Source organism: Puntigrus tetrazona, chromosome 3 (genome assembly GCF_018831695.1).
Source record: "Puntigrus tetrazona isolate hp1 chromosome 3, ASM1883169v1, whole genome shotgun sequence".
Lineage (NCBI taxonomy): Eukaryota > Metazoa > Chordata > Actinopteri > Cypriniformes > Cyprinidae > Puntigrus > Puntigrus tetrazona.
Genome location: NC_056701.1, coordinates 24828793 through 24851638, shown reverse-complemented (window position 1 = coordinate 24851638; position 22846 = coordinate 24828793). Strand labels below are relative to the sequence as shown.

The window sequence follows — 22846 nt, the reverse complement described above, 5'->3', positions numbered from 1 at the left end:
ATGGCCAGCTGAATCTCCAACATTTCAAGGCATTTATAGTTTTGTATTTCCATAGTTAATGCCAGTAATTATGACACACTGGAATGGGCGTCCCAGAGTGATCTCAACCCATCCGTTCTCTTTTCATCTCATCCTGTGTAATTGTACTCTTATGGTCCTGAATGACCCACAGGGATCCTCACACTCCTGGGTCAAGAGATCACAGAATCCTGCCCCATTTCCCAGCGGAGATCATAAGCAACGCACACCTTAGCCCCCCGCAGGCCCTGCATATCATCCTGAGTGGGTTCACTGTAGCGTGCATGAATTACTTCATGTGCCTGAAATCACGTGTCATTCCCAGAAGGTGTCTCGCAAACCCAAAGACAGAGTTGGCCCGGGGTCAGGGTCAAGTGCATGTGTGAAATTCAAAATGAGGAGCCAGCGATGCCTTCTGACTTTGCATGGGATATAACTGCCATCATTGCAAAAGGACCGAAAAAGAAAATGACAGACTGACAGATCATTAAGGAGATTCATCAGATCATTAAAGTCGACAGGTCAAAAAGTTAATGGCAGCAGAGGAAAGACTTGCCAATTAACAACACAAGAGTGATACTTTGCCACAAGCTAGTTTACTCTTGAACTGAGGCGCTTGATGTGCAGGTTGCGGTTTCAGAGCAAAAATAAACGACACGATCTCTCCCGTAGCAGATTTATTGATCTAGAACAGATGCACTTAATCCAAAGTTATGGTTAATGAAAATAGCTATATTTAAAATAAGGCAGCATTTTACATAATAAAGACGTATGATAAGTGATTGTTTTGCCTTCATAGAACAAACCTTCCACTGATTGGAAGTTACTACTATTATTATTATTATTATTATTATTAATGCAAAGCTGCAATCTGTATAAACTCATGAATCATACTACTCTCACAAAACTTCCCCTCCAGCATCTTCAGTCGTGTAGCTGAGACATTGACCCTCGCTGTATCTCAAAGGCAGATGCGGCAGACACATATTGTCAATAGATCCAAACACCTGCCAGCAATTAATGACTAATAGCTTTGGCCCAGGGCATTACAGCGCTGTTTGAACAAGACAGATGAGATCTCAGATGAGATCTCTAGTGAGCTGGGACCTCAGAACAGAAACGTTCTCATTTTGCGGTCCAGAATCAGGGCAGATTAGCCCCGAGTGATTGAGGTCATTGTTAAGCTTCAGATGAAAGACATTTCTGATAAAATGATGCACAACTGGGACTTTCAAACGTCAACGTATACAGAACCGCGCGCCAGTATTTTAAGAAAAAAACGACTTTTTAAGGAGGTCCAGGAAATCAATTCACACCTACTAGGATTGTAAGCTATGCTGAATGATACAGAACAGTGCTATATTTAAGATGTTCATGTATTAAATCCACACGGGCACAATTTATCAAGTATATTTTTGAATGCCAGAGCATGCCATTTATTTTATTTGTATCAGTTTTGTTTGAAAAATTCAACTTTTATGTCACCATTATGAAATAATTGCAAATTATGATTAGTTAAAATGAATATAATTATGCCTTTTTATCTCATAATTTCTATTTTTTGTTACAATTGCAACTTTTAATCAAATAATTTTCCATTTCGTTTGAACATCGTGTCATTTATAGCTTATTAAAATGACTTCTTATCTTACCACTTAATCATTTTTATCTTGTATCTCATAGTTTTAACTTTTCATCTTAGCGTGATGAGTAGGGTTGCAAAAAGGGATTCTTTGAAAACAACATTCAAAAGCTTTTGGAAAGTTGTGATGATTTTTTCAGATACGGTTCACCACTTTGCATCCCTATGGCTTATTATATCTGTTTCATAACAGATATTTGACGTGTGATTTTTTTTAAACACTATTATCATGATTTCTTATGTAGCAGAAATCCTCTTCCATAGTTTTCAATCACACGTTAACAACTGTAAAGGAAAAACAAATCACTAAACTATAGGACAGCAAGAGTCTGATTCCCAAGTCAATTCCCGATTCTTAAATGCAACATTGCAAGTTTCTCTGCGCAAAAGTACATCTGAATGAGGGCCGTACTGCTGACATGTAGGAGGTGAGCTTAGTTTCATCTGCTGACTTTTTAATCTTAATGTCCATTAAAACCATCCACTGAATTGATCTGTGGAGCTTGCACACAAAAAGTCCTCCTCTTCCAGTCATTCTCTCTTTGCACCCCTCATCTGCCCTTCTTGCCTTTATTCCACAGGCGGTTGTGGGTGTCACGCCTGCTTGAGTGTGACTCCTATTTTGCAGTAATGAAAGCAGCATGTGCTTCTAACTTTAGCTTCTCATGATACCCAGATGTTGGTTTTGGACAGCAGCAGAGGTGGGCCCCCAGCTTCCCAGTGTCACATCGCTAAAGAGCCATGGAAGAATATGAAGCTTCTTTAAGTCTACATCTTTGGATTTCATCTGTGTTTTTAAACCGCTGGAGTCTGTTTTATCTCAGTTAGCAAACACATCAAAGATTACAGAAAGCGTTTGAGCTGGTATCTGTTCCACAGTAGAATATGTGGAACAGCTGATGTAATGTAAAACACACACATACCACCGTGCGACGCATAAAAACCTAACTAATCTTTCATTTTACCATTAGCTAAATGGTTAAACATGGTGTCTAATATGGTTTTAAGAAGTCAGCTCAACAGCCCTGCAGCGGTTCTGTTTAATGGGTGAAATGTATACACCATCAGGTCAGTGAGCGTCACGCTGTAGTACTTCAAGCCTGTGAGTTTTACGAGAGAATAAAAAAGAGCTGTGGCCTGAAATGATGATGCCTTTTGCCAGACCAGACAGACTTTAATGGTGACCCGCATGACCTTTGAATGGCCATTAGGGGTCAGATGAGATCGAGGTTGGATACCTGGGCCGCACGTGGTCATAAAACAGAAAGATTTTAATTACCGGTGATGAGATTAGGCAGGTTTTTGGTTACTAAAATACACCTGGCCACAATTCAGGATCACAGTTCCTATCATAAACCCTAACCCAAAACATTGACCTTATAAAACAAAGTTTGCTAAAAAAAAAAATCTGCTATATATATATATATATAAATAATAGAGAATTGGAGGTGGAAATAAATTAAAATATAAAAATTCAATACAATACAAATATATTTACAAAAACTTCAAATACAATACTAATAGATTCTAATTTAAACATTGAATAAAATTCATTATTTATTATTACGGTAATTGTTAAAAACATTACATTCTTATAAAACAAATATAATAAAAATATACAATTATGATATTAAAATGTAATAATATTTCAAATATAATGAGCCAAGTAAAATAAAAAACTGCAAATTTTATTATGACAATTACAAAAAATATAATTAATTTAAAATAGTTAAAAAAAAATCATATTTAAATATAAAATAATTTGCTGATTCATTGAGACTTAATAATGAAAATGTATAAAATACTTTTGTTAATTATATAATTAAGAATATATGTAAGAATATACATTTTAAACAGTATAAAAATAACTGATTCTTTGACAGATTATAGTCAAATATTATATTATAGTAAAATCATAAGATGAAGGTATTAAATGTTAGTTAGAATTTTTTTATATTTTATATATCATAAAATGGCAGTATTAAATGTTAGTTAGAAAATATATATATATATATATATATATATATATATATATATATATATATATATAAGCAATATATGAATTATAATATATAAAGCAACGCACAATGCACATGTTTAAGGCATAAAGAATTGACATTATTTATTAATGCCACTCCACTCCACAAAGCCTTCTTTCTTTTTAAAGCGCCCCATGGGGAGCTGGGAAATTTATACTCTACTGTTGCCCATTTTCGCTGTACAGCTCACGTTATTTACAATCCCTTTCACAGAAACTGATGAATATATTGCAGAGGCAATTCAGAAGACTAGTAGCTCGCTGTAGCAGCCCTCAACGATGAGATGGAAATTGCTAAATCCTTCGGTAAGCACTTGTCTTATTTACTTACCGAACCCCTATGAAGGATGTGGGGTGTGTGCCTGTGCGTGTTTACACAGACCTCCATATGTGTGGGAAGCTTTACTCCGCTCGAATAAAATGTGGTTTCAGCTGCGTCAGTGCAGCAGGGCACTACCAATCAGGCACAAACCTCTTCAATCAAAACCACCCCTCTTAAAATTCCTCTCATTCCTGCTTCTTAAGACCGAATAATGTTGAAATTAAATGGATTTGGAACGCTGGCGCATGTGAGAGTGTTTATATGCAACGGATCCCGTCGTGGACAAACATGGCGTTGCGTGACCGGCCGCTCGCGTGTATAAACGGTGACACGAGCTTCTGCATGGGATGGTAACCTATACACAATGGACCCACGCAGAAACACATCAGCGACCCCGGAGACACGCAGGCACGCATGCAGTCACACAACCGCTTTGGCAAGCTTCCTCCATGTTCGGCAGGGGCTCCGGACTGTCATAGCCGTTCATCTGGCCTCTATCAGCGCCCAGCCTGACAACTTAATCTCACTCATTCATTCTAACAGATCAAAGCTGCACACTGCAATTTAAACCTATTACCCACATATAAAGACATTCGCATGTTGTGACCTCTCTCTCTCTCACACACACACTCACACACAAACACACAAATGTTTGCAAACAGACACGCATAAAGACCATCACAAGCCCTCCTTTACACAGAATTGACCTGTTTATTAACATGCCTCATTTTTCCTACAACTTTTTGTCTTGGTTATAATTTTTATGTGGTAAATGTAATTGTTAACCCATTTTTACCCTTTTATCTTAGAATTGCTTTTAGCATAAGTTCGACTTTTGATATGTCAATATTATAAATAATTATTTTTTAAATGCTTTTTATGTCATAATAAACGTTTTATTTTATAATTGCTTTACATAATCTCAGAATTATTTTGTCATAATTTCTGCTTGTGCCATAATTACGACTTTTAAATCTCATAATTATTTTTATAATTTTGACTTTTTATGTGATGATCATAATTTAATTTTTTTATCTCATAATCGTCCCCCCCCATCATTTGTACTTGTGCTGCTTCTGCGTTTAAGTCTAATGATTGCTTTATTGATCATTTTGTTATTTCATCATTTCAACATCACAGTCGTTCATCACAATTTCAAATTTGTCATAACTGTTAGTCATAATCTGTTACTAACAACAGAATTATGACTAAACTCATAATTGTTTGTCATTTTCTTCTTTTTTCTTTACTCGTGACTTTTTACTTGTGTCTTCAAAGTTCAAATTATATTAGCATTTATAGAATTACACATTTATAAATAATTTCAAATTATACATCATAAATGATTGTCATAATTTTGCCTTATTTATCATCGTTACGTTTCTGTATTATGGTTTTAATTGTCAAAAAAAAAAAAAAAAAAAAATCACAACAAAATGTCAAATAAAATTAATCAAGCAACAAAACACTGACCTAGCAATGCCAAAGCCATGCGTTCAATTAATTTGCACAATTGTACGAAGCTGATTCTGTCTATTAAAGTTTCCCGTTCAACCTCAATGGATATAAATGCGAGATACACACAGATGTTTTTTTTTTGATGTGCTCAATTTCAAACATCTCTCATTAACCAATGTGTGTTTTTCATTATACAGTACCACTGCTGGATAAACAGTCATCTAAAGTGCTTGAACATGCTTTGATGCCAAAACCTTTTAGCAATCTTGAATAGGATGGTCGGATGATTTAAATTGCTGTAATGAATATGGATTGTTTATTAACATCTGTCATTTATGGCAGGGTTGATATGGTTACATTAACGCTCCCTGGGAAACAGGAATCTACGACTCACCTTTGACCTTTACACTGATGTTTGCATGTTGTCACTCTGTCCTGCATAGGGGATATTTACTGTGATGTACATTTACCACTTAATTGTATTATTTTAATGACTTTTAAGGGTTATACAGAGTGAAACGTTTCAGTTTTGTAATGCAATAGCAAACCGACTAGCAACAACAACCAATCAGCTACAGTCTGAAATAAGCTACAAAAGCTGCTATTTAAACATTACGTGCTTTTAATCAACGATATTCACACATTTGTAAATAATAATGATCTCGGAACACCAAGAAGAAAATGTAGAAAGACACATGGCTGACAATTTCTAGTGCGAAAAGCCTTCAAAGGGTGCCAAATCTGGACAATATACACAATCCTTAGGCAAGCTGATATAAATGAGTGCTGTGCAAAGAGTTGCTTGCCATTTAAATTCCTTTCCTGTTGAGAAAGTCTCGTACAACAATAAAGCAACGCACTGTTTTGTGCAAATATTTTAATGAGCGGCTGAAAAGCTTTATTGGGTGCAGGCTGGTTAAAACCCAATTATTTTCCCAGCATTTTAAATGAACCGCATTTACCATCAACTCAATTAACTTTTGCATTTTTAGCTGAAACAAGCATCCAAGTATAAAAAAAAACAGACAAACAAAAAAAACAATCATATGTTTTTTAGCTTAAAACTACAAATCAGACTAAACAGGCATCACTCACAGAAACTCTGAAAAAAAAAAAAAAATAAATAAATAAATAAAAAAAAAAAAAAAAAAAAAAAAAAAAAAAATATATATATATATATATATATATATATATATATATATATATATATATATATATATATATATATATATATATATATATATAATTAAAAACATTTTTACAACAAAACCTATCTATCTACAAAACCTATTCAGCCAACAATCTATTTTAAAAAAGACTGTTTCTTTCATAACATCTGATCAGGAATGCCAGCTATGTGTCATCTGTTTTATTTCTAGGTGGAAATGGCTGTTTCTAATTCCAGCCAAGACCATCTCTTCCTGTTTTTGGCATGCACTCAGTCAGTGGATATAAGGTGTGTTACACTGATGGCCTCAGGCTCCTCCAGCAGACCAGACATCCCCGACACGCTCACAAAATGCAACCTAGACACTAAAGTTGCTTTATTATCCCTAAATTTGTAATGCAATGAGGAGACCATGGGAACAGCCAGAGGAACCCTACTTTTCGAGTTATGCAATGTCATCTGGTTATCTCTGTCCATGTGTGAAGTCAGCAGCAACAGCAAAAGGATATTAAAATGAGGTTTCTTTGTCGACACAATATAAATTGCTCATCAATGTGCTGCTGACAAACACGAGGGGCCAAAAAGTTTTTGGCTGTTTTCACCTAGGTACAACAAATACACACACATATGGCGCACGCATACAATTTAACGTCAAATCCCGAATAATGCTTTGTTTCTGTCAAAACGTTTGATGGCCTCTAAATCAAGCCTCCTTAAAAAGACAGATTCATCTATTTTCCACATCTGAAAGTAATAAATATTAACAGCTCACAGCTAATTCACCATCAATAGGATTAATGTGATCCCCAGTAAAGATGGTTATTGCTCATGCAATCTGCAGGGCGGCTGAAAAGCCCGCAGCCTAAATGATGTGAGGTTTGGAAATGAAGGTCTGCTCTCTGAGCCTTTTTATGACCTGGAGGGCAGCCAGCTGCTGTATGAGTGTTAGCGAGGAGAATGAAAGCATGAAGAGATGTATGTAGGATATGGGAGGGAAAATAATAAAGAGCAGATACTTGGAAATCAAAGACGTGAAATTAAAGCTCAAACGAAAGATAAGAGGATGTCTATAATAATGCCCAGTATATAAGCTTAGAATGACACTATGCTACAATCGTAAACAAGTAAATTAAATATTAGATTAAATTAAATTTAATCTTTGCATCTGTTTTTGTATTTTAGTTGGTACACATTAATACACTTTTTTTAAATTAAATTAAATTAAATTAAATTAAATTAAATTAAATTAAATTTAATTAAATTTAATTTAATTTAATTTAATTTAATTGATCTTTGTTATATTTTCATGTTCAGTCTGTCACAATGCATAAAACCAACAACTTTTGCAACTTTAATCCGAATGTAATGCAATTCATTTTCTTTTGGACAGATATATTGTGTATATATGTGTATTACATTCACTTTGAACCTAGTTTAGTTCAAAAGAACCTATAAAACAAATGCAGGAGGGCTTGCTGGAAATTTTCACATATTGTAAACAGCTTTTTATGTGACTACAGTAAAACGTTGCTTTGTAACGCTCTACCATAAAACCAAGACTTCATTTAAGCCTTTTGTATAACGCACAAAACATTCCCTTTCTGCTGGCATGACTCTTTATTCATGCAGCTTATGAATTAATTTGCCTATTATGCTCTAATGCAGCCTATGTTGAGGCACAATAATACAATAATACAACGCAATAATATCATTGTCTTTTTTTTGTGAACTACAGTTTAATTGATTTCACAATGAAGATATGGAAGCACACGCATAATTTAATTAGTGAGTTTTCATCTTTGTCTTGAGAGTTTAATGTGTATCTAATAAGCACAACATATATTTTAAGGTGAAATGTTCACATGAAAGACAAGTTGGCAAAGACAAATAAAAGCATGCGGTCATATGTTGATAAAGCATTTTTGTCTATATTGTGCACGTTGAATGTGAAACTCTAAAGCAATAGTTCGATCAAAAATAAAACTCTTTGGAAAATGCATTCACCATCAAATGATCCAACATGCTGAGTTTTTTTCTTCATTGCAACAGATTTGCATCATTACATCACTTGTGATGATTGGATGCCAAAATTAAAGACAGTACAAAGCAGTTCTAAACAGAAGTGGATGAACTTTTTCAGGAAGTGCTATTATGAATTATGGACTTGTATATTTGCCAAAAGCAGTGTTTTAAAGTAAAAACGTCTGCATGATAGATGTGCTTATTATAAACATACAGCTTTTCCAACACAGTCTCACGATTTTATTAACCGCAATCCAGAAACATTCTTCTAACATAACATAGTGCTGTATTTCCTCATGTCGCAACGTATCTATAGAATCTATAGAAGTCTGCGTATATATTTTTGCATGCATTTCAATTTTCCTTAAATAAAACATCAAAGGCGCCCATAATACAGAACCACCGCTGTTCACAACCAGGAGGAAAAGGCACATCAAGTAACATCTCTCACCCCATTAAGGAGAGCAGGTTTTGGTGCTGGCATATATGTATAGACAGTTTCTGGAATTCTCCATGTGGCTGGATCGCATTAACTTTGTTCTCCAGCCCCAGTGTATCTGATCTAACTCACACATGCACCCACCTGCAAACTCACAGAATAAAAGATGCAGGAAATCATTAGAGCTTTGTAAAGAAGTATATTGTTACAGTAAAATAATGTCATTTGTATATATATAATTGTGTAAAAATAATGTAATTTGTGTGTGTGTATACATATATATATATATATATATATATATATAATATTTGTATATATATATATATTACAGTAATTTTGTAAATAATATTGTTACAGTAAAATAATGTATATATATATATATATATATATATATATATATATATATATATATATATATATATATATATTTATTCTTAATATTAATATCAACAATAATAATAATAATAATAATAATAATAATAATAATAATAATCTTGTCAAATCATTGTTTTTAATATATTTTTTGTTTCCTGTTTCACTGAATGGAAAAGAGCAGCGTGGACATTCTGATGATGAACACATAAGTGGCATGAGGGCAAATAAATTATGTCAGAATTTTCATTTCTAGCTAAACTATTAACTAACTAAAACTTTTGTTTAAAAAAAAAAATACAACAAAAAAAAATCCATTAAAATGTATCGTGTGTTCCTTTTCCGTGCTCTTTTAGTTTCACGGGATGCTTCCTTCAGAGGCTCGAATCACAGCCGTGAATAAAAGGCAATCAGGGTCGCTCGTTTGATTTCTGCAGGGAACTGTACTTCCACTGTGGGGCAGAAGAGAGCTCCTTTTCGTTCCGTTCAACGCTTCGGATTCAGGCCAGTGGATCACAGTCATGCATCTGTGCTCCTGGGAAGCTGGAAGGACGCCGCGCGTTACGCGTAGCATCGACGTGCTCTTATTACCAAAGGGACCTGCGCGTTTTTATCCCTCTTTTACGTCTAGTTAGAAAAGGCTGCCATGTCTAAACACGTGAAGGACAGTAGTTTCTTCTTCATCTAAACGAGCAAAACCAATAAATGCTAAGGGAATGAACCGCGTGCCGTTTGGACAGGTGCATCCCAGATCACCACCATCAGCAGAAAAGTTTTTTCATTGACCCGCTCTGAAAAATGGATTACCAGCAGCTGGATTTCGTGCGGCTTGCCAAGAAAACAGTGTTTCCAAACAGACAGTGAAGGAGATCTCTCCGAACTTAACTGAATATGCACTGGGACATGACGGTTTATCTGCTCTAACTATGGATAACTAGCCTTTACGTCCAGACCGCTAAACATGAAACCTCTTTGGAGCCCTCAGCTTGTGATGATGATACTGAAGTGCGCAGTCATCTTATTTCCAGGATTCCTGCAGGACTTCACAGGTAAGTAAATCTATCTATCTATCTATCTATCTATCTATCTATCTATCTATCTATCTATCTATCTATCTATCTATCTATCTATCTATCTATCTATCTATCCATCTATAAACATTATATCAACATTATTATATTGTGAACTAATTGTTAATGATTTTTAACAGCTGTCTAAAGAAAATTCTAGTAAACATTTACTAAACACTGTTTTTGCCATTTATGGGAAGAGTTATTAAAATAGGCAGACTTCTACTCGTAATAATAATCAAATTGTCAAATGCATAAACTTAGTGCGAGATCTGGCATACATTTATTTGTTTTTATTTTATGCCCCGTAATTAATTTCACCTTTGGATTTGAGCTAACAAGCCAGTTCACAACTGATGCTTTTTTAAAATCCATTCTCTGTTGAGAAACCTTTTCCCTTTTGTTGTCACATCTCGCAGCTGTTGCAGTTCTGCACCATTCGCAGGAGAAATCACACACGTTTTTTTTTTTTTTTTTTTTTTGCTTCTGTGAAAGCTCTACTGTGAGGTTCATTAAAGGCTCAGGTTGTCAAACATTGCGCTGTGACATGCCAGAACCTGACTGCCGTGTTTACAGAAGTCCAGTGTTCAAAAACGGTGCAATTTGAAATCATCAGCACGAAAGGTTTTTTGGGGATTTGTTTGTGAACGCATGTGCATGTTTCCTCTATCCCACAGAGTCCAGATGTGTTGGCCGTGCTTGCAGCCCTCCTATGGGTAACTTGGCCAGTGGCAGGACCCTTTTCACGCTGACTAGCTGCTGCACTAATAGCTCTTCCTGCCTGCCAGCCCAGCCACGCTGTCTAGCAGAGCTCCATCCTCCTGCCCTCATGACCGATGACCCGTTTATCCATCCAGATACCTGGTGGGGCTCAGCAGCGGCCACTGGAGAACAGGAAGAAATCCGTCTTAACTTGGAGACACGGTTCTGCATGAGTCACGTTGTGATGTTATTCCGTTCCCCGCGTCCTGCTGCTATGAGGTTGGAGCGCTCGCAGGACTTTGGCCAGACCTGGGAGACACTAAAGCTGTTTGCCAGGAACTGCACTGAGATGTTCGGGCTTCCTGATGATGTAAGTCAACCGGGATCTCTCTGCACTTCCAGATATTCTAATGCGGTCCCGTGCAGCCGAGGAGAGGTAAGGAAGTAAATAAGCACCGCAAAACATTTTTAAAAAAATACCGATTACAGTGGGTGTAAATGTAAAGCGTGTAGGGTTGGGCGGTATGATGGCAGATAGTTTTACAGTGGAATAAAGTGTCTGTAGTTTTGCTACATTTTTCTAATTTTGCTATATTGCATATTCCGCAGCTTGCAAACATATCTGGACAATATAGTGCTATAGTTTTATTATGCTTGAATGGTCATACATGCACACTATTATGTCAAAAGCCCATTGTGTGGAGTATCCATATATATATATATATATATATAAACACAGTTAGTTATGCCTTAAACATAAACAGTTGTGTATCAATATGTTGAATCGTGAAGTTGGTCTTAAAGTGAGTCTTAAAGTATTTAAGTATTTACCTGCTGAATTTTACCTGTCATTATTAATATTAATCACTCACTGCACTTGAATGAAGAATCATTTCATGTTTGCTTGAAAGTGAAGACTACGCTTTGTTTTATTTATATACTTTATTGTTACTATATATATATAGATTCTTTCATAGATTAACTATATATATATATATATATATATATATATATATATAAATCGCCCACCCTTGGAAGCATGTAATTTCTGCAGTAATTTTTATGGTGATCGACATACAAAATATCTTAAAATGATGAATTTTAAACATTTAAACCAAATGTTAAATTCCTTGCATCTATCTAATGCTTTTAAATGGGACAATTCACCAAAAAAAATTAAAATGTCATCATTTGCTCCCCCACCTGTCATTTCAAACCTTTATGCATTTTTTTTCTGTGTAACATTAAAACATAACCGTTTCAACAGTGTCCCATTGACTTCCATCGTGCGTTATCCAAACACTAGATTAGATATTATCCATAATTATCCAGAGCAGATGGACAACAGTTTTCAAAATATATTCTTTCGTGTTCCATAGATGAAAGAGAGTCACAAGGGGGAATAAATGATGACAGAATTTTCATTTTTGGGTGTATTATCATTGTGAATATGGTCATAATTATTAGTTTCTAATTGTTTTCTAGATCATATTCCGGTCCATAGGATTGGGAAGCGGGATCGTTGATCCCTACAGTCCTGAGGCACTGTCTCGTCTGACAGTGACTAACCTACGAATCCAGCTCTTGAAATCTCAACAGTGTCCCATCTCAAAGGTTCAGCGAAGTGTCCCAGAACAGTCAAACCCACCCTTTTTACCCACAATGCACAGCAAGCCACCGACTGCTCCAACACCGAGTTCCGATCCTCTGGATTCAACCCCATTTGCTGTGTACTCTCTTCTGGCTAAAGGGACGTGTTTGTGTCATGGCCATGCCGAACATTGCCTTCCTGAAAATGAAGGACGTGACAGCCTGCAACGCAGTAATGTGGTAAGCGTGTCCATTTATTAACACGTTTTTGGGATGAAAAGCAGCGCCTCCGCCTTATCGAAAGCGACTTCTTTCCCTCTTCTGCATACTTGAAGGTGTATGAACTCACCCAGTATTTAGCAGAATAGGAAGTGGGCTGTTATATGTATTTTTATGAGGCTTTGTGAGGCTTGAATGGGCAGCAACTGAAAGTGAGTCATTCCTCTGGAGCGCAGGTGTCAGGCAAATGCGTGTGTACCCACCACACAGCGGGCGAACACTGCGAGAGGTGCGCCTCGCTCTACAACGACCGGCCCTGGAGAGCAGCCAACGGAAGCAGCGGGGAGAGCAACCCCTGCCAGAGTGAGTGCTTTTACTGTACAGGTCGAATCAGCCTTAAATTCCTTTAATCCTTCAAAATGGAAATTGCGCTATAAGGTCTTTCTATCTTTTTAATGCAGGAGGGATCTCATGTATATCTAAAACCGCAAAAACAAACCTCCGTTCCAAACCTTCCCATGAACATAAGATATTTTGAAGAATGTAGCTAAGTGTGTAGCCAGTGACTTACATAATATGGAAAACAGTATATATGAATTATAATATATAACCAAGTATGACGTTAGTGTTTTTAAGCATTTTACATTAATTCCAAAATAATAACAATAACAACATATTTGGTGTATGTACTTATTAAATGTAAAATGTTTGAATTTTGAACTCTGAAATATGTTGGTCACAGACGTGGAGATTTACTTTTAATTACTCTGATTAAGATGATAGGGAACATGACAGATGACAAAGTGTAAAATGCTTAAAAACACTACCTTGATGAGATTTATACTTGGTTATATAGTATATATAGTTATATAGTATACTCACATGTACTACGCACTTAGGTAAAATCCTCCCACAGATCATGTTTTCTTGCTGTTTTAAGTTTTATTAAGTGATTATATCTAAGTGTTTTAGTTGTTAGTCTTCCCATTGTATTGCTCATTCTGATTTGTGATTAAACAACGCACACAAACACAAGGATTTATTGTACGAACCAATCGCAGCCGCTATTGCCTCCATCTCAGTGACTTGAAGGGAAAATTTTGTTATTGATCACTTACCCCCATGTATTTCCAAGCCCATAAAAGCTTAGTTCATCTTCGGGACACAATTGAAGATATTTTGGATGACTGTCACATTAACTGCCAAACAATTACCACGGTCAAGGTGTAGAAAAGGCTTAATACTCAGCCATCAGTGGGAAAGAGTTTTTGTTTTTTTTCTGTACATTCTTGTAGTATTCTTGTAGCTCGGGAGGGACAGTCAAAATCCTCCCGTTTTTTTGTCCAAAATATCTTAAATTGTGTTCCCGAAGGAAAACTTTAGCGTTGCAGTCGGAAAATGCTTCTTTAGAAAAACTGTGATTTAAAAAAAGTGATTTATACAACTAATTTTTAACGTCAATGATCATTTTTCATGTTCTTGGACGTGCCTTTGATGCGCGTTGTCTCTTTCTCTCCCTAACGTTTTCCGTGCGTTCTCTTTTTTTTTTTTTGTGGCTGAAGAGTGTGAATGTCACGGCCACGCAGAGAGCTGCCACTTCTCCCCGCGAGCGTGGCTCTCCACAGGGGGCGGTAGCGGGGGCGTCTGCGACAACTGCCAGCATAACACTGTGGGCCGCCGGTGCCAGCGCTGTCGCCCTGGATACCACCGTCACCCTGCCAGACCCCTCAACTCCCCGCATGCTTGCACACGTAAGACAGCTAGAAAGAAAGCAAGGAACAAATAGAAAAGGGCAGCGAGATCTGTCTGGTTCTGCCCTCGAATAATCATTCCCAACCAATACCAAAATGTATTTATCTCATTGAAGCACACGGTGGTCGGTGGGATGCGATATGAGGAAAAATATCCTTAAAAGTAAAATAAACCGATGTCCTAGCAGCCATTCGTTTTTTTGGAACTATATAGTTAACCTCGCAATCATTTACAGTCTTTTATTGCCTCCTACTGGTGGCAGTGTGACACGATCCGCTAAAGTGACTCCAAAGCAGTGGGAAGAACTAATGAAGCGATGACCAAAAGGCCGATTTTTTTCTTTTTCATGGCAGGATGCTGGTGTGACCCAGTTGGGTCGATGCCAGTACATTCCAGCAGCGGGACACCATGGTGCCATCCTAGAAGTGGACAGTGCCACTGTAAACCTGGAGTGGGGAGGCACCACCTGCAGCCATTGTCTACCAGGGTACTGGGGCTTTGGAGAGGAGGGCTGCAAATCTTGCGTCTGCCCTTTGACCTGCGATCCCGTCACAGGTCATTGCTTAGACAGGTCTGAATACATTTTTAATTCTTTCTAAATGTACTGTTTGTGATTTGAAAGCGAAACGTGAATACCGGTTCTAATGATTTAATTAGGTCGATTATAATCGCATACCTGTTGGGGTTTTGAAATTGATTTGTGTTGTCGTATCCTTTTTCCTTTAACAGCAAAGGTGGTGTCAAGCTTTACAATGTACCAATTGGTGGGAAAATTCCTGAACTGTCTCACTTTAAACCTCAAGAGGATGAGAGGGTGTGGCCTAAAGAACTGGCCGTCTCTGCGCTGTATTACACAGGTGGGCTGACGACGGGAACAAAACGTTCCATACTAACATCGACTATTGTTAAACGTGGGAAACCGTAGCAGGGCATGTGACTTCTTTTCAAAAATGTGGCTTTTTATGGTTCCCTTAAATGGTATGTACTGCAGTGCAAATGGGTGAACTTCACAAAGCCTGTTTCAGGACCATTTTGCATATTGTGACGATGCTTTCTTGACAATATTCTCATTAAAGCGCTGCGAAAAAAATTATATATTATTAAACAGTGGCGTTGAAAAGTTTTAGGTAGTTAAGGTAAGGACATGGTTTTAAAGCCAGTATTTTTTTGTATTTTGTATTATTTAGCTTGTTTCAAGTAAAACTTGCTCGTTGTGGAACATTAAGCCCATGTGTTGTTGGATTAAATCTATAATTAATAATAAAATAATTATTTACAGGGAAGTGCAGCTGTAAGGAAAAGAGACTCAAAAGTGTGTCAGATCTTTGCAAGATGAAACACGCATACGGTGAGGCTTTTCAAATGTATCGCGTTTCACATCGTTCCACGAAACACTTGTGTCAAAACCTTTAAATCTAATGCTAGATTTGACTGTTTGTGGTGTTCCTAGTGATCAAAGCCAGCGTGCTGTCAGCTCACGATAAAGGCACACACGCAGTTGTGCTGGTAAAGGTGAGGAAAGTGTTTCGTTCTGGAAAACTGCCCTCTCCCAGGGGAACACACAGTCTCTACCCGCTCTCCTGGACCAGCCGTGGCTGCACCTGTCCCATCCTCAACCCAGGTACAGCACTAAACAACTACTGGCCACGACTCGATTCAGTCGAGTTCGCCGTTAGAGAAGTGACTTTTTTTTGTGTCCATTTAGGTGGGAATTATCTACTGGCAGGTCCTGAAGATGTTGATTCTGGACGGCTACTGGTCACCTTGCAGAGTCTAGTAGTCAGCTGGACCCCCATCCTGGGCTTTCAGGTCACAGAAGCGCTGCATCAGGGCTGCTTATGAGCGCAGCTTCACCCAAATGTACAGCAGCACAAACTTGAAACAATGCCATTGTACCAAAGCAGGCAGCCGGATCCTAAATGGACTATGACTGCCGGATGCAACTGAAGTGGAACGTGGGTAATTATTAGCAGGCACAAGATTCATCGAGAAGCTGCATGGCAACGTGCACTGAATAGCCACTTTAAGTAACTGTATAATTGTCATACGGCACAACTCGAGCAAGGCTCATGTAACTCTTCATCTTGGTGGCTGTTGCCTGGCGGACGCGGAAGAACATGGATATGGCATTCATAAAACCGAAAGAAACGTTTCTGTACTCATTTCTCTTTAGTTTCTAGATTTTCGTCTTCCAAAATTTGCTTCTTTAAGATGATGAACGCAAGCCAGTGAATCCACAGGACATTTTTGAGATTCATTCACACGCATTTTATTTGCTTCTCTTCTCTTTAAGCGTTTTTAAAAAAGCGTTTTTAAAGTTGAAAAATTAAAAGCAAAATGCACAGTCCGATTCCGATTCTCCTAGCCCTTATGCATGATCTGGACTCAGTATTTTTTATTTCATTCAAAATAAAAAGAAAATTTTTCAGAAACAGATGTCGAAAGATGAAAAGATTATGTTTCTTGTTTAATCTAAGTAAGAAAATTCACATTAAGGCTTTAATATGACATGTCAAACTCAAACAGGCAATCTCGGAAAACAAATGTCATTGATTGAATACACATAAGCACATAACCACATAAGCTTAAACATATTTATGAGTTATAAAAATGCTCTGATATTAGGCCAATTTTTATTATCAGCAGGTGTTAAATGAATCTAGAAAGGTACTTAACACCAGACAAAACCTACAGGTCTTTGGAACAACAGATCTTTGTATGTTCTTACCAAACTCTTTAATAATGTGTTGTTTTGCCATTATAATCACTTAATGTCAACAAATTATGTGTTTTTATCATCAGGTGACGGGTAAGGCTATTGGTTTATGTGCTCTACATGCTTTCCAACACATGAGCAATAAAACATTTCCTAATTATAAAATGGTTTAATCGTGTTCAACAACAAAACAGTACATGAAATGTTTTTGTTTATTCAGTCTCCAATGCCAGTTGGCCTTTGATCCGAGTCAAACAAGCTAAGCTTAGGTTGCGGAGCAAATAATAACCATAAAATACAAAGCCGGACGTATAATGTTTCACAGGACAAGTGCCACTCATACAGATCCCCGTTTCTTTTAATAGGTCCCTTAAGTGCGTGTTAAAGTCATTTGATTATTTAAATCACAAAGCTGGACATTTAAGGGCTCCCTGCATCTCTGTGCATCATGCGGTCAGGCGGAGAGCATCGATCCAGTGATATTATCTCTTCATACTTAAAAGTGGAGCTGTCTTTGCGGTGAGGTTTCAAGGGAACGAAGTCAAAATAACATTAGCTAGTCGCTGGGTTTTCTGTGCTTGCCGGTGTGGATTCAGGAGAGACTGTAGGGACAGAGTCAGCGGGCGCAGTATCTGCCCCATCAGAGGGGGCGCTGTCACTGTCATCTTCCTGAGGGTAGAGCTCAGGGTACTTCTGCATACACTCCTGCATATTCCGGAAGTTTTCCACACAATCCGAACCCTTTACTTCCTCTTTACTATAGTGGAAACAAGAAAAGGCGTCTTTGAACTGCTGTCCACAAGGGCCACTGGCCATACCCCCCAAACACGGGCAGTTCCAGTTTATATCACCATTAGGGAGAATAAGACCTGCGGGATCAAATGAAAGGAGCGTAAACCCAAGATGAGGCATAGTGCTGGCTGAGCCGCACGATAACTCTTTACTCAAGGATGTGTTCGTTCAAAAACTTACCGTGATCCTCATACGGATCATTTGGATCATCTTCGATAAGCTCAGCATTACTGGGCGCTTCATGATCCTCCTTGGTGACAAATATGATGCGATCTTTACCTAGTGAGACAAGAAGAGAAGTTAAATACAATGTCATACAGTGTTTTAAGGGAGAGGAAAAAAAAAATAAAAATAAATAAAAATCACAATCAGCCAATGAAAATCATACTAACAAACATTTTATATTAGGTGGTTTTAACTACATCAAAAAAAATAGGTACTTCTTGTGGTCTTTCTTTTGTTGCAAAACACTTGTCATTGCAGAAATTAATATAAATGTCATTACAGAAATGAATTACAGATGTAATTACTTATAGGTTTTTTTTTTTTAAATATAAGTACAATGTTAAAACATGTATGTACATGATGCACTTGTGTACAAATTTAAGTACATAGTAGTTAAGGAACACAATATAAAGTGGAACCAAAAAAATAAATTACTTAACCAAATTAAAGTTTAAATAAATAAAAAATTTAATTAAATGTTAAATTAAAAATACAAACGTTGACTTGGCAATTAACTGAAATGTGTTTAAGAACAACAATTACTATAATAATAATAATAATAATAATAATGTAATTATCTATTAAAGCTAATTGGAAATATAGTAAAAATAACAAAAAAATACTAGAAATGACATATCACAAAATAATTAAAATTAAATTAAACAAATTAAAGTGAAAACAATACATCAATTCAAAAACAAAATACATATAAATACTGGTAAATTATATTAAAATAATAGCACTGTGCTATACTAAATTTGTTGAGCAATCAATCAATGTCTTGCCGACCTGATGAAATATTACAGACGCTGGACAGCTATTTGTGTTAAAAAAAAACAAATGTAAAGGTTGCTCAAATGTGATGAAAACCTTTACCATTTATAAAAGGTTAAAGAAAACACAAGTGTGCACACAAGAAAACTTGCACTTAGTTCCGTGTCATGAACTGAGTGACTGAAAACGTTTTTGTTATTAGATTTAAATAAATCTAACATTGTAATGCTGTGCGTTTAGGTTCGTATTACATCATGATGTTTATTTGACTCAGAATGTGTTCATAATTAATACATGAACCATTCAATGGAGTTGAGGATATGAACTCCGCGGGTTATGACCTTGCAGGCACCTGCTTCGTGTAGAATGACACAACATGGCTATGATGTCTGAACAACTACATCAAAATAAATCGGATAAAGAACTTTAAGTTACACTAAAGATGTATGACATTTTATTGAACGCTTGCTGACTCAGGTTAATTAGATTTTTCATCTTTAGGTTAAACAACTTAAGTAATTCATAACCAAACAATACAATATAAGAATGCAACACGACACATTTATGTGCAACCACATAAAAAAATATTTTCAGCTCATAAATATTTAAATAACTCATTGATATTACGAAGCATGGCTGGTGAGAGTGACTTTTAAGGGCATGAGCATTGGCTGCACCGCTAAACGACAGCGAAAGGCGGGTGTAACGTGGGTTTAAACGCTCCGACTTAGTTCAGACATACCTTCCTGCTTGCAGTACGACATGTCTGCTGACAGCTCCGTCTGACCGCCGTTTATCCGAGCAATGAATCTCAAACACCGGCACAATGATCAATCCACACGCCTGTTACATCAAATCCAGCATGGAGGCAGCGACGGCAGCCACGTGACGTCACTGCCGGGTTGTTTCGAAATAAAAGTCACCACGACATTTCAAAATAAAAGTAAACTAAAACGACGCTTCTTTTGGCCGAGCAAGTCATTTTTTTAAAGTTGGCTATTTGTATGGCTCAAATATATACGCTTATATGTAGAGATGATATATTATATATATGATATATTATTTTCAAAGAACAAGTCTTTTAAAAAGTAAGAAAATGCATCTACACATATACATAAAAATATAATTTCATTTATAAAACTATGATAATCCAGCCATGAAGTTAAAACTGCCAATGTTTGCATTACGAATATATATATATATATATATATATATATATATATATATATATATATATATATATATATATATATATATATATATATATATATATATATATATATATATATATATATATATATATATATATATATTTTAAAATATGAAAATGTTGACATTGTGTGCATCTGTGTGCATACTGTTAGCTTGTCCCCCAGGAAGGACACTGTTCCAAAGACTTAATGGAAATGACATTTGTTCACGACAGAACAAAACAGAAAAGAAATGTTTTTCTGGATGATGTTAGTGCAGACATCGTGTCTAAAAAGGCAGTAAAATTTAAGAAACAACAAAAGCGTGTTTGCAGTTCCAACCGTAGCAGTCCTCATGCGCTTTTTCTTCCTGTCTAATTCTTTGAAAACATGTGTTCTGGGAATCTCGGTCTCAGGAGAATGAACGGTTGCAGCTATTTTACTGTCATGCCCTCAGACTTCACTGACAGCTTGTCAGGAAACAGCATGCAGGCTGTGTTTTACTAATTAACTGAGGCACCTGAGGTGAACTAGAGCCCTGTGCTTTTCTGCTGACAGCTTTTTAGCCCTGCGCTCATTACAGAAGACACATAATGAGAAACAAACACGGGGGCCTAATATCTTTTTATTGATATGCGATATGTTGCAGTGGTGTGAGGTGTTTTGCGGGGTTAAAAGTAACTAACTTAACTTAAACTAACTTAAAAATCGGTGTAGAAACAATAAATCAGCTAATAGCACATTTAACATAATTAGGTCTAATCTTTGTTTTTTACTTGCAACTTTCAAAATATCAATTTTTATGTAGTTCAGCCTGTTTTTTTTGGTAAAACTAAATAAAATGTTATGGTATCAATGTACCACCAGGTGTCAGTACATGTTGATTATTATTATACATGTTATTATTAAGATTTAAAGATAGGAAACAGTATTTTATGGGTTTAGAATGAGATTGTAGCTGTTCCTTTAAAACATTTGTTCTGAGCTTGTGTGGTCGGCTTAGCTGTAATTGGAAAATGTCTGGTCAGAGAAGAGGTGCTTTTAGAAATATGATGAATATGACAGATAATTATAGCTTTCTGATGCTAGAATTCCAGCTTTTCGTTTACAAAACAGCTATATTGGCGTGTGTAAAACAAATAAGGCATTCTTGAATATATTGAAGCCGTGGTAGGCGGTCTGTTACTTAGAGCGGTCTTGCTAAGTTAGGCTGCCTATCAGAATGCTTATATAACCGCTTTCTGTCTGTGTTGTGTTTACGTGGGTCAGATTATTTCTGTTTGTTATTTGCCGTATAGCTGTTAATTCTTAAAACCCTTTCAGTTCATGTAATAGTAAGTTCATTCTGAAACAAGCAGTTTTCTCAGATTGGTGGGTGGCTGGCTGGCAGTCTCACACTTAGCCTTTCTTCATACAACTTCAGTCCCCAGACATTGCCTCATGCGTGCTCCGTTCCGTTCTTCAGGATCAGTCCACAGTGTTTATTATCCAACGAGTGCAAACCAGAGTAAACGTAGGCCATTGTGCACGGACAGTTGTTTTGTCACACAAGAGGAAAAAAACAAACCCTGTGCTTAATATAAATGCGTGTCTTGTGACTTGTTGCTTGTTGTTTTGAGAAATGCATTAAGATTCACTTTACTCCTTCCATATAGAGTAATGTTTCTGCTTCTTCAAAAGATGTGAACATTTGAAATAGGGGTGGATGATATGACCAATATGACAAGTTTTATATCACGGTAACAATATATATAATACGCGCAGTGTGGTTATTTTTCTTTTAAAAAGGGTTTTTATGAAATTAAAATCTTTGATATCATGGAATTTCAGAATCCTTGTCACCAATGTCAATATTAAATCAATATGTTTCGAAAACGAGACAAAAACTCTCAATAAATAAAGAAATGCCACATACATTGTGTAAATTATTTGGTCTTCACTGTGTTAAAGATATCTATATCTAACACATGTATTATGTATAGATTATATGCATAAATATACTGTAATATATATATATATATATATATATATATATATATATGTATATATGTAGGTGTAAATATATATATATATATATATATATATATATATATATATATATATATATATATATATATATACTCTGCTATATATATATATATATTTTTTTTTATGTATTTTTTTTTTTATTATTTTTTTTTTTCATTAAAGTTACAAAAGTAGATTTAGTCAAGAGCAAGAGTATTACTGTAAACTATATGTTTTACTACACCAAAAATATGGAAATCATTATACTTTGACTTTTTATTTTTATTTTGGAAGCCGCAAAAGATTTCGTGAATGTTCAATGTTCTTCAA

The 22846-nt window shown here is 36.1% G+C and overlaps 2 protein-coding genes across 2 annotated transcripts; one reads left to right on the top strand and one right to left on the bottom strand.

Moving 5' to 3' along the window:
- Positions 1–9945: 9945 nt before the first annotated feature.
- Positions 9946–16998, top strand: LOC122342021 (netrin-4-like). Its single transcript, XM_043235814.1, is given in 11 exon segments — positions 9946–10528; positions 11227–11687; positions 12737–13081; positions 13297–13423; positions 14623–14811; positions 15166–15266; positions 15268–15383; positions 15542–15669; positions 16092–16160; positions 16263–16433; positions 16518–16998. Coding segments are annotated over 11 exon segments (1932 nt in total). The 5' UTR covers positions 9946–10440; the 3' UTR covers positions 16655–16998.
- A 684-nt stretch (positions 16999–17682) lies between these two features.
- On the bottom strand, positions 17683–20214 carry LOC122342024 (mitochondrial intermembrane space import and assembly protein 40). The gene is made up of 3 exons (XM_043235818.1): positions 20062–20214; positions 18501–18599; positions 17683–18397 (listed from the first exon to the last, which is right to left on the bottom strand). The coding sequence occupies exons 1-3, from the start codon at positions 20081–20083 to the stop codon at positions 18081–18083; spliced, it is 438 nt and encodes a 145-aa protein (XP_043091753.1). The 5' UTR covers positions 20084–20214; the 3' UTR covers positions 17683–18080.
- Positions 20215–22846: the final 2632 nt, after the last annotated feature.